This window comes from Aptenodytes forsteri, unplaced genomic scaffold (genome assembly GCF_000699145.1).
Source record: "Aptenodytes forsteri isolate BGI_AS27 unplaced genomic scaffold, ASM69914v1 Scaffold462, whole genome shotgun sequence".
In the NCBI taxonomy this organism is placed as follows: domain Eukaryota; kingdom Metazoa; phylum Chordata; class Aves; order Sphenisciformes; family Spheniscidae; genus Aptenodytes; species Aptenodytes forsteri.
In genome coordinates this window covers 312,420-327,035 of record NW_008794492.1, presented here as the reverse complement: position 1 = coordinate 327,035, position 14,616 = coordinate 312,420, and the positions used below count along the sequence as shown (strand labels likewise).

Genomic DNA, 14,616 nt, shown 5'->3' with positions numbered 1-14,616 from the left:
TAGGCTGTACCTGATTCTTATACACCTGCCACTCCTGCCCACCGAGGTTAATTTTTCTTTAGATTTGTTTTGAGATTCATCTTCCTCCTCATAATTTTTTTCTAATCTTACACTGGGAAATTATATTTCCTGTGGCAGAATTCACTGCTACCTCTTTCCATCTCTCACTATCTGGCAGCACTTTGCTCATTCTAAATTGCATTTGAAAACAAAGTTGTCTTGGAAAGGCATGATCCAGACTGGGGCTGGAAAATTTGCAGTGATTCCTCAAGCTGAGAAACCAGAAAAAGACGAGTTTGAAAGTGCAGAGGTCAGTAGGGCTTGACTCCACTGTTTTGTATGAACCTCTTCAGCAAATGCACTTGCCCAAGACACCTTACTCTGGCCAGCACCCATTGGATCATTCATGGGGGATGCAACTAACTCAAACTTGGAATGAATTGCTGCAGTGAATTGATTCTTACCCTCTCCACCACAAGTAATTGTTGGTAGCAGTGGCTGTTCACACCGATTGCTAGTCGCTAGCAATATCGCCTGAGTACTGTTCATTTAAAATTGTCATACTCTAGTCTCAAAGGAATTTCTTTGTTGTAAATTTGCTAAGTCCCTACTTAGGGCAGAGCATAATGCAGGAGGGAAGTGGGGTTGGCAGAGTTATATTTGCACATATTACATCTGGACATAATCAGTGTCATTCGTTTTCAATTTGCATACAATACACTTGTCCCTTCCTCTACCCTGCTGTTGTTCTCATTAATGCCGCTTCAGCAGGAGCCAGGCTGCTAGGACTTTCCCCTCCAGCACATTAGCTCCACCCAAGCTCAGGAGAGACTACAAATTCTTTTTTTCTGTGGCATTTTTGGGAACCAAAATACAGTGAATTGGCAGCTTTGCAACTTTCTGCTCATGGTAGCAAAACAGCTACGGCACTAAGCCACTGTGACAGCAGTTAGGGTGGATAGCCTGAACAGGCAAGTCGCCTGTCAATTAGCAGTGGTTTTGACTGTTCAGTCCAGGCAGTAATGATGAGGGCAGGGTGTAGAGGAGATGAGCTGGCACACCGCGGTTGTACTTGACAAGACAGTATGAAAGAGAAGGGCCCCTCCTGGTCCAGGGAGTAGCTGGCCTTTGGGAAAAGCTAACTATGTGTACAGACTGTTTCATAGCTTTTAAGCTATATTTTTAAAAATGTTATTGTTGAAGCTGTTTCTTCTATTTCACTTGAAAGGCTCATATATTCTTCATTCGCAATTGTCACAGGACAAATGACGCTTTAGAACTTACAGACTGATTTGCACATAGACTGGGAGTTCCACACCCCAGCCAATACGTGGAATAAAAAATAATAGATTGCTACATAACAGTATCCCAACTATTAATGCCAACAACTTACTGATGCTTCACACAAACAGTATCTAACCTGACATTCACAATAACAATATATGCAAGCACGCAAATGACACCAGCCCAAACTGACCCCGTTACTGCAGACCCACCACTTTCTACAGGTGCTGACACTGGGGAAGGCACATTGCCGTGCACCTCCTGCCAGTGCCTGAGGGAGAGGTCCATGCCGCTAATGGTGGGGATCGGTCATTGACCATGGGCTTCCATCTGATCCAGACCAGGCACACAGCGAAGACAAAGTCTTCATCCTCTCTTCTTCTCTCATCAGTGGTGGGATCCACTGACAGCTCTTCTCTGGAGTCTTTGAAGGAACTTGCTCAAACTTGACCTGCCATGGCTTGTGCCTGAATTGGTGATCTTTGGCCTCAGCATCACCCAGGATGCACAATTAGACGGTGCCTCATTCATCTTGCTGTAATTTTATCCAGTTGTCATCCAGCAAATTGTGCCTTTCTGCTCTGAGTTTTGCCTAATGTCCTTAAAGGTCAAGAGTTAGTTTCCTTTTTTGTTACACCAATCACCTGACAACTCAACAGTCAGTTTTCTAGCCATTACCTTGAAGCTGAGGTTTATCTGGTTGTCTGGTGCAGTGCAGGTGTCAAAGGAAGGCCATGCAGACCCCTCCACAAAGGGAACGCACTGCCCTGTGCTCAAAAATAAAAGCCGCCCATCAGTCACCTTTCACAGTACCTTGTTACCAGTGCGTGAAAAACAAACACAAAGAACAGGAACAAAGATTTTGCTGCCAAGACAATTTGCTCAGTCTGCACATATGCTGTCTGGGGAGGAGAGCTGGCCCTTGCTCACTGGAGAACTGGGAAGATTATGGAGAAGGGTGTCACAAAGTGACAGATGTTGCATTGTAAGGGGGTCGTCTCAGTGTGGGAAGAGGCAGTGGCATCTGGACTTGCCCTGGGGAAAAAATATTTTCCACAATGGTCCTGAAGAAAGGAGTGTATGAGTACTGAGTCTGACAACAGTCAGGAGAAGCATGTTTTGAGTCTCCTGGAAATGAAATCTAGATTTAGATTCACCTGTCGAAACTGGGGGAAAAAAAAAAAAGTTCACTATCTGAGGAGGCAAAGCTGTTATTCCTGATTCACCAGCCTGTAATATCACAGAAGCAAACATCTCAGTAGGTAACTCAGATGATATGTGTATTGTTGTTCTTCCCACTACGGACAGCGCTTGGATAATGGATGAGTTGAAAGAAAAACATCTATTATAAAAGGAAGTATTTTTCAAGATCTGTGCAAAACTCCTCACAACAAGAGGGGAAAGGAACTTGTCTTGCTAATGCGAGACAGTGATTTACAGTAACTTAAAATTTGGCACTTGAAACCCTAAAGCCACAGTCACCGGTCATTGCTAAGGATAATCTCCTTAAAGAGATTAAATATATACTACTTCAGTGCTGCCACTTCTTTGAGAGCACAGAAGGCCATAAGGACGAATAATAAATAAATAACAGTCTCTGCAGCTACAAGAAATGCCACAATCTGGAGACAGGGATAGGTTTTAATACTGGTTAGTTACCTAAATACAAGCATCAGCATCAGTAGGATTTTGAAAACCTACTGAAGTACCCAAATGAGTTTAGAAATCTGCCCCCGTTTATCCCTAGTAAAGCTGGAAAGAATTCCTTCTTCACAGAGGTGCTGCAAAATGTAACTTCCTGATCTCAGCAAAGCTTTTTAAAATCCTTGCGAGGAAAATGCTATCAAAAAGGATAGCTTATTATTATAGCTAATACACACATGATATCCCTATTTAGTGTTTGGGTTCAGCAGTGTGTAGCACCAATACCTGTGTTGTGCTGCCAACCTGCAAAGTATCCAGAAAAATCTTTAAAGGCTTCTAATTGTTCAGAGCTGGACCACAAGTGTATTTGATGGCTTATTCACTGCTCTCCGTACAACCAGAAGCATTTACAGTCTCTTGTAGTAGGGAGTAAAGCAGTTTTGCCCATGAAATCCAATAATGAAATCACTGAGTGCTGTTTTTTGTGTCTGCTCCCCCCTTCAGACAACACAAATACCAAACTCCCTTCTCTGCATCCACCTCCTTCTCTTCAAGGCCCAAAGAAAAAGCGTATAACTACAGAGGAGACGGCAGGAAATGTTTAGGTAGGAATTGCAGATACGGGTTGATAAATCAGAAAAGTCTCTCCAAGAATATATAAAAAAGCAGATACCTCCACTTCTGTTTTTGTATTTGTTGGTTTTCAGAAACTGCCAGTTTCCCAGTTTGCAAGTGACAAACAACTTAGAGGCTGTTGCCAATGTAGCGCTTAGCACCCATTAGCTGTAGTCATCACAGGATTGACTATGGTTGCTTATTGCTTCAGAACCACCACATAGGCATAATTGAGTTCCTTCTCCTAAAATGCAGGGACTAACCTCCTGAAATTATGATTACAAAGTTGGAGCAAGGACTGTATTGTTACCCTGGTTTAATAGAGAATATACCACATTATGGGCTTTTATTCCTGGGGGCGGGGGGGGAAGGAAAGAAAAGAAGATATTGCAGTAGAGAAAGTCATCAGCTGGTTTTCTATTGCTAGCAAAGACCTAACACACACACACCTGACCCCTACCACTTCAGCAGAGAGGAAAGGAGGAAAGCAGTGATACAGAGAATCCAGTTTATTGCTGCTCTTTCCAAATATATTCTATATATGCACCGACAAATACATACACAAACTACAAAATAAGTAGTAGAGCTTGCTGCTCTGATACCGATCAGCATGAAACTATGAAAATGAGAGGCCCCTCTGTTAGATGGTTTCCTTTATTAACATGTGTGTCTACAGTAATTATGAACAGCTGATAAATTGCCTTTTTACAATGGTATGTAAATATGCTGATATTGCTATAAATAATCACTCCATACACTACAAGACATACTGCTAATTATTTCTCCCCCACCTCATTTCCCCACTTAATTTAGTCTCAAAAATTTCCCTCTATTATGCAGCCTTTATCAGGCAGCTCTTTCAATGCATTATCTTCTTTATTACTAGATGAATATTATTGATGCTTTGTTTTGGCATTTCCTTTCCTAGGAAAAGATGTCTTGTTTGGGACAATTTCAAAAGCTATCCATTACAAGTGAAAAACACATCTGAGATGCCAGTGCTGTTTCCAGGGAAGGTAGAAAACTGTTCTGCAGAGCTGACAGGACAGTGAGCCAGACCCTCATCAGCATAAATCAGAGCAGCTTTACTGAAGACAAGGGAGTTATTTTTCATGTAAGGAGCTGGCCAAGTGTTCTCTCTGCAGCAGTACTGGAGCAGCATCAAACACCGACCTCAGGCTGGAGGAGACATCTCACGCATGCAGGAATCCCCACTACAATTACCACTGTGTCCCTTTTTTTAATTATTATTTTGAATGGCTAGAGTTTTATCATATTCCATTAAACCTAGTTCCTATTCTCAGAGCAATATAAATGCTCCCTACCATACAGCAACCTAACACTAGCAGATCAGGCCTCCTTACTGATCTCCCCTGCCTTTGGGGACTTGTGCATTACTTCTCAAGTAGCTCAGCAAAAGGACCTTCACCCAGCAGATTCACTGGTTCCTGCCACCAAGGGAGTTTATGGCAATGCCCACCCGTAGACTGTTACTCTGTATGACACCAAACAGCAGTAGCCTGGGAGCATATATATATAGGTGTGTTCTTCAGATGACTGAGCAAATCTATGCCTTTTTAATTATTATTCTATTTCTCATTCAATTTATTCTCATATTTACTGTTAACTCTACATCTCTAAGGAAGTTGTTTCATACTTCCCTTGAACATCCTTTTGGGAAGCAAGTGATTTGCATTAATGCTTCTTGGAGAATTAGCAAAAGCACATTTAACTGGTATGTTCAGCTAGTAGGATAGCAGTCTTTTTGCTTCTTACAGATACTTATATATGCTGAATTCAGAGATGAGCCATACCGAGGTCTTGGCTCTAAAGACCTCTGAGAAAAATGTCACATGTGGGGCCTCATTCTGCTTTTATGCTACCTGGGCTAAAAGTTGGGCTTCACTGCTAATTAAAAGACACAGGCCAGGTAACACAGACCTTCAGTCAAATGCTGTTTTTTGAGTGGTTTAATGTGTTACTACCTGTCATTTTTGTGTTGCCCTCCTGTTCCCCTAACTGGAAGGACAAAGTATGGGACAAGAGGCTCTTCCCAACAAGAAATTTCTGATGCTGAGAGGGAATTTTTGCTTTCAGGTTGAACCAATGCACTCTCAGCATCAGAAAATCCTCGTGCCAAGATTCTGACACCCTTCTACCCCAGAATCACTCTATTGTGGTTTTTCACTTTCCAGGCCACAGTAAGTTTCTTTAGAAATTGCTTTTACACCCCCATTATACCCTTCAACACCTTTGTAGTGATTATTCACTGGTATAAAAATTCTCTTCCCAAAAATTCTGCTCAGTGCGCTTCAGGGCAAGCAGGTTGATTTTGGCAGAGAACCCCCGAAATAAGAGTTCATTGCCAGTGCAACATGCAAAAGTTCTCACTCTGCTAGATTGCTGAAGCTCTGTTCTTGTTAAAAATCTGTGAAATGCTATCTCATACCATTGTGTTTTAAAGAACAGAAATCAAGTATGAAAACCAGAAGAGAGAAATACTGCTCACAATTGCCCAACAAAAGTACACAAAGGGACTTCCAAGCCTTCAACTTCAGTGGACTCATCACTAATCAAACTCTTTGGCTTAAAATTACCTCATAACAAGATTTTTCAAACATTGTGATTTATCTTTTGACTGAATCCAGTTTCTCTTCTGGATTACACAGCTAGAGTCATAACAAAGCACAATACCCACCACCACCCACACACCAAACTAACAATAAACTGAAGGAACACGCAGGTCAGTTATCCAGGGTGATACCATCCCTTACCCAAGCAATTTTCTGCTCCTTTTTTTTCTGACATGGGGAATAACATTCTTTAATAGAAGGGCACAAGTAGAACTTGTATTCTTGAAAATATTTCCAAAGTAGTCTGTGGGCAGTAATTATTAGCAAGAGTTTTTAGTTATTGATAAACACATAACTGAGTTATGGAGGCATGAGAATAAAGGTACTAAGATTACACATAACATGCAAACCTGACCGACCCATTGGAGTGCAGGTGTTTGTGGTACAGATAACTGCTGCACATGGTTTCTTGGTCTTCAAACAAGATTAATGCCAGTAAGAGACTCAAATTAATTAAAGGCTTCCTACCCTACATGAAAAGGGTGGGTTGGCAGAACAAGGTGAGAGTGTTTTTCATAATTGCAGTCAGGGTTCCTAACAAACACAATTTCAGTCCTGTTCATGTAGGGAGTGGAGAGGTGCCATGTTTGTGCTACTACTTCAAAATATTTTCTCTATGACCTTCCATCGAGGGTAAAGCACAAAAAGGGGAAGTTAATGATCAATTCCCAGAAAATATGAGCAGTTGGTCTTAGCTTGCTGCTGATGAAGGACTTGTTCTACAGTTCATTGACTGTATTCTGTCAAGCAGTATTTGCTTTTAGAAATGCAAAGCCACCACAAATACTGGATTGTCGTACGTGTTCAACACTTAATCTCATTAGGGAAACAGCATAAGGAAAAAAATTCCCTGGTCTTTGTCTGATTCTCAGTCCCATGACAGGTCCTTTGCTCTGACTGAACACCAAGCTTTCTGCAGCACAGAAAGGCTTTGTTGTGAACAGTATCCAGACTATTCTGCAGTATTTCACCACTGTGTATTCAGTCAGACCACATTTCCAAACGAGGAGACAGAAGCATCTGTTAAAACACACTAACAGCCTACTTCATTAACTTCCCCTTTTGATTTTATTCACAGACACTGCAAATGGGCATCAAGCATTTTTCTGGGCTCTTTGTGATGTTGTGCATTGGGTTCGGCTTGTCCATTCTCACTACCATTGGGGAACACATTGTGTACAGACTGGTCCTGCCACGAATCAAGAAGAAATCCAAGATGAAGTACTGGCTCCATACAAGTCAGGTACGTATTCAGAAGTAACCCTGTGAAAGTCATGTGGCTGATTAAGAAAGCCTGAACAAGAACAAGGCGTAAAAGGTTGTAAGAGCTCTGACGATTGGCATTTGAAGTGTGACAGCAGCTTCTGGAATTTGAAGAGGCTTTCTTAATGATGGAATGAGAAGCACAGAGGAAACAGTTCAAATATTCACAATTGCAAAGCCTACAGAAGGGACCTTTCCATTTGCACTTGGAACCTTATAACTCTTTGGACACCAGAAGCAACAGTGTTGTTATCCTGAACTGACTAACCAGAACATTTTCTCTCACTGTTATGGGTTCCCAAACTCTTGATGCATGCAGGAGGTGCTGGGTAACTTCCTTCATTATTCCAGGGAAAATAATGGAATAAAATTGCTCTAGGTGTTTGCTCTAAAGGAAGTGGTTACTTTGCAGAAAAAGGCAGAAAAAGGAGGAGTTTCTATTGCTTTAAAGCAGCACAGTGAAAGAGATCTTTTAGAAAATAATGAAGTTTGCCAAGATCCACTTTTTTTCTGAGGAATTCTAACACCAAGGATTGTTTGCAAACTATTTATCAACCTTTCAGATTGCCCTTCCTTGGGAAACTAGGGGAAAATAAATCTGTTGTAATAACAAAGCACAGACATTGCTTGTATCCTTGAATGTGCAAAATAATTTATGCTCAAGTCCATCACACAAAGCCCAAATTGTTTACCTATTTATGGAGCTATTCTTAATCTTGCTTTTACTAATTTATTTTCTTCTTTTCCCTCTAGAGATTACATCGTGCTCTGAACAGTTCATTTATTGAGGACAAATGCCAGCCTAAGACAAAACGAGCAGAAAAGAGGTAGGAAGTTTTGCATGCCTTAAAACACAAACTACAAAAATTACTTTGAAATGAAATATGTTGTGTCTGGATATATACTTATGGATCTAATACACCCCAAAGATAATAGAAGCAAAAAAAAGCAAACAAGATAGAAGTGACAAGGGAGGGAAGCAGAAATTAATTGTTTCCAATAGCAAGTATTAAATCTAGAAATTTTGTTCTTTCATGATTTCACACAGCTAATAAAAGCACCCCCATTCTAAAGACAGGCTTTGCATTTTTTTAAGTCCACTGCTCTTGTTTTTAGGTAATTAATTACTCATGTACTAAAGCACTGGCAGATAACTAGGGCCCTGTAAGATAGCTTCACAGTGAATGAGAGATCAGGCAGTATATACGTTAGAAACTTTTTCAGCTTTCTTATTTTTTAGAATGAGAAATAAGAAAGCTGAGAAGAGAAAAACTCACTTCTTTCAGAAACCTTTGTCTCAAACAACTCTTGTTGGAGTAAAAAAGTAGGTAACAACCTTGCCTTGTTCTCATAGCCTATGTCTTCTGAGGAGGAGACAATCTTATCTATAGCTACCACGAACACAAGGCATTTTATTAAAACTATGCACTTGCTCAGTAACTCAAAACTATTACTGCACCTTTTAAAGACACAGGCAGCAGTATTGCTTTTCTACAGATAAGTTCAGCCACAGATATAGAAATGAAATGTCCTCCAGGCTGTTGCTAGATATTTGGCATGTCTGAAACCCACGTATGTAAATGTATGTTGTGTTTAGTTTGTCATTCCTGCACTAATGGCAGCAAATGTAAGAAGTAAACATCTATAAGCCTCTAGACTGCCTATATACAGACAAGTATATAAAAGCACATGCAATTAATTTCCTGTTCATTCTTTCATCTTACTGCCCCACAAAACCCCATAGTGTGGCACCTCCTTGCACACAAGCAACTCCTTGCTTTTGATATTTGAACAGCAGTACCAGGAGCTAATGTTACTGGTGCAACATTTCTTCCTCCTACAACCTCATCGCTGGGTGGTAGCATTCACACTCCCACAACCTGAGGCACTAACTCTGCAGAGGGAGGATCTTCCAGAGGAGGGGGCTTTCTGTATCTGTGATGATACAAAAAGCACCAGCTGAATTATTTGCCAGATATTGAGTAGTGCAAAAATTTCATAACACAAGGAGATGGCTATAAGACTTGCAGAGTTTGGAAAAAGAACCATACAAATATTCTTTCAACATTGAGAGTGAAGATGTGCTGCTGTCCAAAAACTTCTGCCCCCACAGCATCCAGCCCATGCGTTTGTGCAACTTGTGCCCACACAGCATCCAGCCCATGTGTGTGTGCATGCACACCCACCCACCATCCTTGCTTTTCTCATGGTCTGAGCTGCTCTTTGCACAGAATTATGGTGAATTTAACTCAAGACACCCACTAACATGGTACCCAGCTTGTCATGAACACTGATGTGGCAAGGTATGACCCAGGGCTCTCAAATCAATTATATTATTACACTTTCTTTTATTCCTGCTGGGGACCTATTAAAAGCACGAGATATAGAAAAGAGGTGGAAAGAATTTGTATTATGCTACTGCTATTTCCCTCAGGGAAGAAAATCCACTGGGTTTTTTTCAGGTCCTAACTTTCCAAAAACTATGAGAGCTGCTCAGCATCAGTGGCCAAATTGTGAAGGGTTTCATTTACTTGACGAAACTTGAGTGTTAACTATGGACTCTGGCCTTTGTTGAAACCACCTGCCCAGACCCCCAGACAACAGCACCACCACCAGCAGCAGCAGAAGCTATGTCAGTTACTAACACTGATCAAAAAGCTGTGTTTTGATTTCTGAAAGAAAAATGTTTCAGAAATTGTGGATTAATGATATGACTCTCAGAAATACTTACAAAACAAAGGGCTGCAGCTTCTCCGAGACATGTACTTCTGCTCCAAGGCGAGTTGGTCGCACTGGCTGCCCAGGACCCTGGGGACCATGGGCTCTGCAGAGCTACACAGCAGGGAGACAGCTTTGGGCACCACAGCCCCTTGTCAGTAGTTCCACTTTGTGCCAGGTGACCTTTTTTGTCTAGACCGCTGTGTGGAAATGCAGCATGGTGGGATTCTGCTCTGGGCCCTGGAAATGCTTTGCCAGTTTCTACTGGCCCAGGCTAATCCTATTCCCTGTCTGAAACGTGCTTAAGAGGTACTTGTTTGTTTTCATCTCTTCAGGGGATTAACATAATTGCATCACAAAACACACATCCAGCTTAGCACAAGACTTGAGAGTCTTCCTGTCTTTTATTTTGAAGTATGAGAAAATTGCTGATCTACACAAAAATAAACAACCCTACATACATGTCCCCGCTGGGGTTCCCTGAGCCCTGCAGAGCGTGACCCAGCTTGGGGCTGCCACTCCTGCCTAAAGCCTCCCCTCCTCCCTCTGTGCCATCCCATCTTTTTGAAAACACTCCTGATTGCCACCTCCTTTAAAGAAATTTCCACTTTCCAACTTCCTTCTCTGCAGGCAGGTGAGAAAAGTATCTACTCCCAGCTCCGGACTTCTCTAAACCAACTGTTTTCAGCAATCCCAATCCTGAAATGTTAATCCTTTTCCCTACCCTGCTGATTGGTAGCTCACACTAATTTTGTCCAAGGATACCCACAGAAGACCTCAATGATGGAGCAGTTTTAAGAGCAACTACTTCAGAGTTTTAACCTCAGTTTGTAAAATGAACACACACAGATCTATCCAAAAGGTAAAGCAGGTAGGAAAACCAACCTCCTCTCTCACAACAGCAAACTCTGTGCTTCCTTATGTTCCAGCTGGAGAACAGAGGCCACAGGGTGCTCCTCTATTTGGAAATAAACCCTGGGAAACGCCCTGATTTGGGAGGGTTGCAGAGTGAAGTTCCCAAGAAAGAGGGAAAAGATGCTCTGGAATCAAAATATTTTGGAAAGACTTTTCTGCAGGAAAACATTGAAGCATTTGAAAAAGTTCCCAAATGGAAATTTCTCCCCCAACATGAAAACTCCAAATTCTATTTATTTTGTCAGGAAGCTCATGTCTCTACACTGCAAGGTTTGGATACGCTTCATCGTGTCCATCCCCCAAAGCGCAAGCAGCTACCCCACAAGACTTCAAGTCCGAAGGGCACACTTTCCCCTTCATCTCTCCACACCAACTCTAGGCAGCCTCTTTCCTCCTCCATGGGAACAAATGCCCAAGCTAGCACAGAGTACTAACACACAAAGGACTAGCGCTGTAATGAACTTAGGATATTGCAACCACAAAAACTTTCAGAAAGCTTTGGAGGAGGACTTGCATTTTCCTGAGCTGGAGTTGAGAGGACTGTCATTTCATAACTAACAAAAAAAAAAGTTTTTGTGAAGATGAATTTTAGGATTCTGTTCTAGTCTCTGCTATGGTTTAATCACAAAAATTTGGCTGTTTACGTTCATGATTTGTGCTTCTCAAGGAAAATAATTCCAAGGATAAAAGAATACTATTTCTATGTAATTCATAAGAGCAGTGCCATATTTTTCCAGTAGGATGGCTCACAGGGGAGGGTAAAAAAAAAGTTTTTGTGAAGATGAATTTTAGGATTCTGTTCTAGTCTCTGCTATGGTTTAATCACAAAAATTTGGCTGTTTACGTTCATGATTTGTGCTTCTCAAGGAAAATAATTCCAAGGATAAAAGAATACTATTTCTATGTAATTCATAAGAGCAGTGCCATATTTTTCCAGTAGGATGGCTCACAGGGGAGGGTTGCATACATGTAAGAGCAGGCTCTGATTTCATATTAACTCTCACGTCTGTTCAGGTCCCATGTAGGTAACAGCCAGCATGCTGTATGGAATACAGCCAGTCTGGGCAACTGTCACCAGAAAAAATATATCTGCACCGATGAAGGGCAAAATGAGGTGACGATCCGACAGCACCAAGACATCCCCCTGCCCCAGGTGAGGAGAGAGACTCCGGCTTCTTTAACAACCAACGGGAAAGCAGAGTCCCTCAATATTCCTAGGACCTCAGTGATGCAAGAGCTTATGGAGCTGGAGAAGCAGATCGAAATCATCAAGCAGGAGCTGCAACTCGCTATGGACAGGAAATCAGAGCTGGAAGAGTATCAGAGGACAAACAGGACTGCAGAGCCCTAGGCCAGCATACCTGGGCCCTTTCCCCTTTTCTTCCTTTCTCCCCTTCCTCTGTAAAATTTGTAACACACTTTTGTAATGCCAGAAAGAGGTGCGAAAATAAAGCAGGCAATATGCTCTTCAAGCGAGCAGAATTGCAGCAGCCCACAGCCACTGCCACGCTCCTGAGTCCTCCTCCTTTCATAACAAGTTTCTCATTCTCCTGGCAAACATCAGCCATTCCAAGGGACTGGAGAAACAAGGAGCATCTGAACAGCGAGAGTTCCTGGTTCCTCCACTTGACACTACAGTGAGGTTCCCACTTTTTAGCCCTTTCTGTGCACTAACTCAAAAAAAAAAAAGGAAAAAAAAAAGGAAATTTAAACTGCTCATTGGAAGCATGTCCCTTGTTGGTATGTTTTTGTTGTGATATCTACAGGTCTAGTCTCCGTTCATGCTAAGGCTCCTTATAGTTGCCTTATTACACCAGGTGCTAGTTCTGTGTTGGCAATCCCTTCCCTCCTGGCACAGGCTGTGGTTTCATGAGACAAATTCTTGGTGGCAATCCCAGTACACACCATTCCCTCAGCTCTGTCAGCACAAATGCAGATGTGGCTGCTCTGTGACTGTGATAAAGGAACTCACCCAGCTTAAAAATAACTTGGCAAAAACCAAATCACCACCTCTGTCTGCTTCTGAGCCCAGTTTCGGCTTCCACTCCCACCCAGAGAGAAGCCATGCAAACAGCTGCACCAGCAGGTGTGAGGGGATGGGTTCACAGTGGCACAGAGCAAGGATGAGGGGAAGGGAGGAGTGGCAGTACTGTAAATCAGTATTTACCGCCCAAGGTGAAGCATTTACCAGTGTGAAACTACTCCCTTAATATTCTCTGTCTTCAGTTGACAATAAGGTTCTTTCTCACAGCCAAAGTGACATAAAGGGGCTCTGGTCCATGATTTATTCTGACACCAAGCTCTCACCAAAGTCAAAGGCAGTCACCAAAGCCTCCCTGTGGACCAGGGCTCACTGTGAAGGAGAATTGAGAGTTATGGTTTCAAAGGCAATGTACTGAGTGGAGCTCCCTCCCACCCGGATGATGAGTAGAGGGGAAGGAAGGGCAAGCTGTTCAGCATCTGAATAAATACTGCATCAACCCAACTGACTGTGTTATTTAAACGAGATTTGTATAGATTTTTAAACACCACTTCCCAACACATCCCGTATTACAGAGAAAAAGAATGTTTGTATCACTGTCAGAATTAACTCTGGTCTCCCAGATACATCACCAAAGTCATTTTTACCCTCCCTGTATATCTAGCCACCTGCATCAACGTTGCCAAGGGTGATGTTCTCACCAGGCGTGGTTTATTTTGGGGTTTAAAAAAGGCATTCCACCTTTTTGCACCTTTAACCTTTGAAAAACACCTGCAAATTAAAAGCTCTGCACAGACCACTAAAAGCTGATAGCAGCAATACCCACGCTAATTAGCCTCATCAAGAAGAGTTCATATTCTATTCCCTGCTCAGTCCTTGGCCTCTGCTTTTGGGCAGCAAGCGTGTCTGCTTCTTTCAATACAGTCAGTAACACAGGAAAGAGTAACTAGGACATAAAACAGGAAAGTGGGATCCAGAGCCCTGCACATCAGATAGGTCTGAAAGACCTAGGATGTCCCTTCTTTCCTTGCCCCTGACAAGCTAGATGACTACAGGCAAGTCGCTTAGGTTGCTTTTGTTGCCTTCCTTTACCCTCCCTCATTTAAATAATCAGCTTTTTGGGAAGAGCTTTTTATTTGTGTAGCATCCAGTACCTTACAACCTCCAGCGTAATTTGGTTAGAACAGATGAACACTGCTCTCTTCATTATTATGAGACAAACACTAGGAAAGAAATATTTCAGCCCAATTTTATCAGTATGTTTATCAACAGTTTGTTATGTCCTTAACTCTACATGCATAAGCCCAGAAAAAGTGTGGTTTTTTTTTTTTAAAGTAATTGAAAATGCTAATGATATCTTAAACAAAAATGTTTTATTTCAAAGTTCCAATTCAAATACTCCATCTTTCAACAAATCACTCTTCATTTAAAAACAAAAAATTAAGTGAAAAAATGTCAACCACCTAATAATTAACATTAAGCAAAAATCTGTTTTTCTGGTGGGTGCCTTAGGGGCTACTCCCATGTCAAATGTAGAACAGGGATTGCTCCAAATTACTGCAG

At 41.9% G+C, this 14,616-nt stretch overlaps 1 protein-coding gene across 1 annotated transcript in view; it reads left to right on the top strand.

Moving 5' to 3' along the window:
• The window catches only part of GRIN3A (glutamate ionotropic receptor NMDA type subunit 3A), a 43,415-nt gene extending 30,992 nt beyond the window's left edge, over positions 1-12,423 (top strand). Inside the window, exons 6-8 of the mRNA XM_009290955.2 lie at positions 7,255-7,419; positions 8,193-8,266; positions 12,087-12,423. Of these exons, the coding sequence (XP_009289230.2) occupies positions 7,255-7,419; positions 8,193-8,266; positions 12,087-12,423 (576 nt within the window). The remainder of the gene's footprint in view (positions 1-7,254; positions 7,420-8,192; positions 8,267-12,086) is intronic.
• Positions 12,424-14,616: the final 2,193 nt, after the last annotated feature.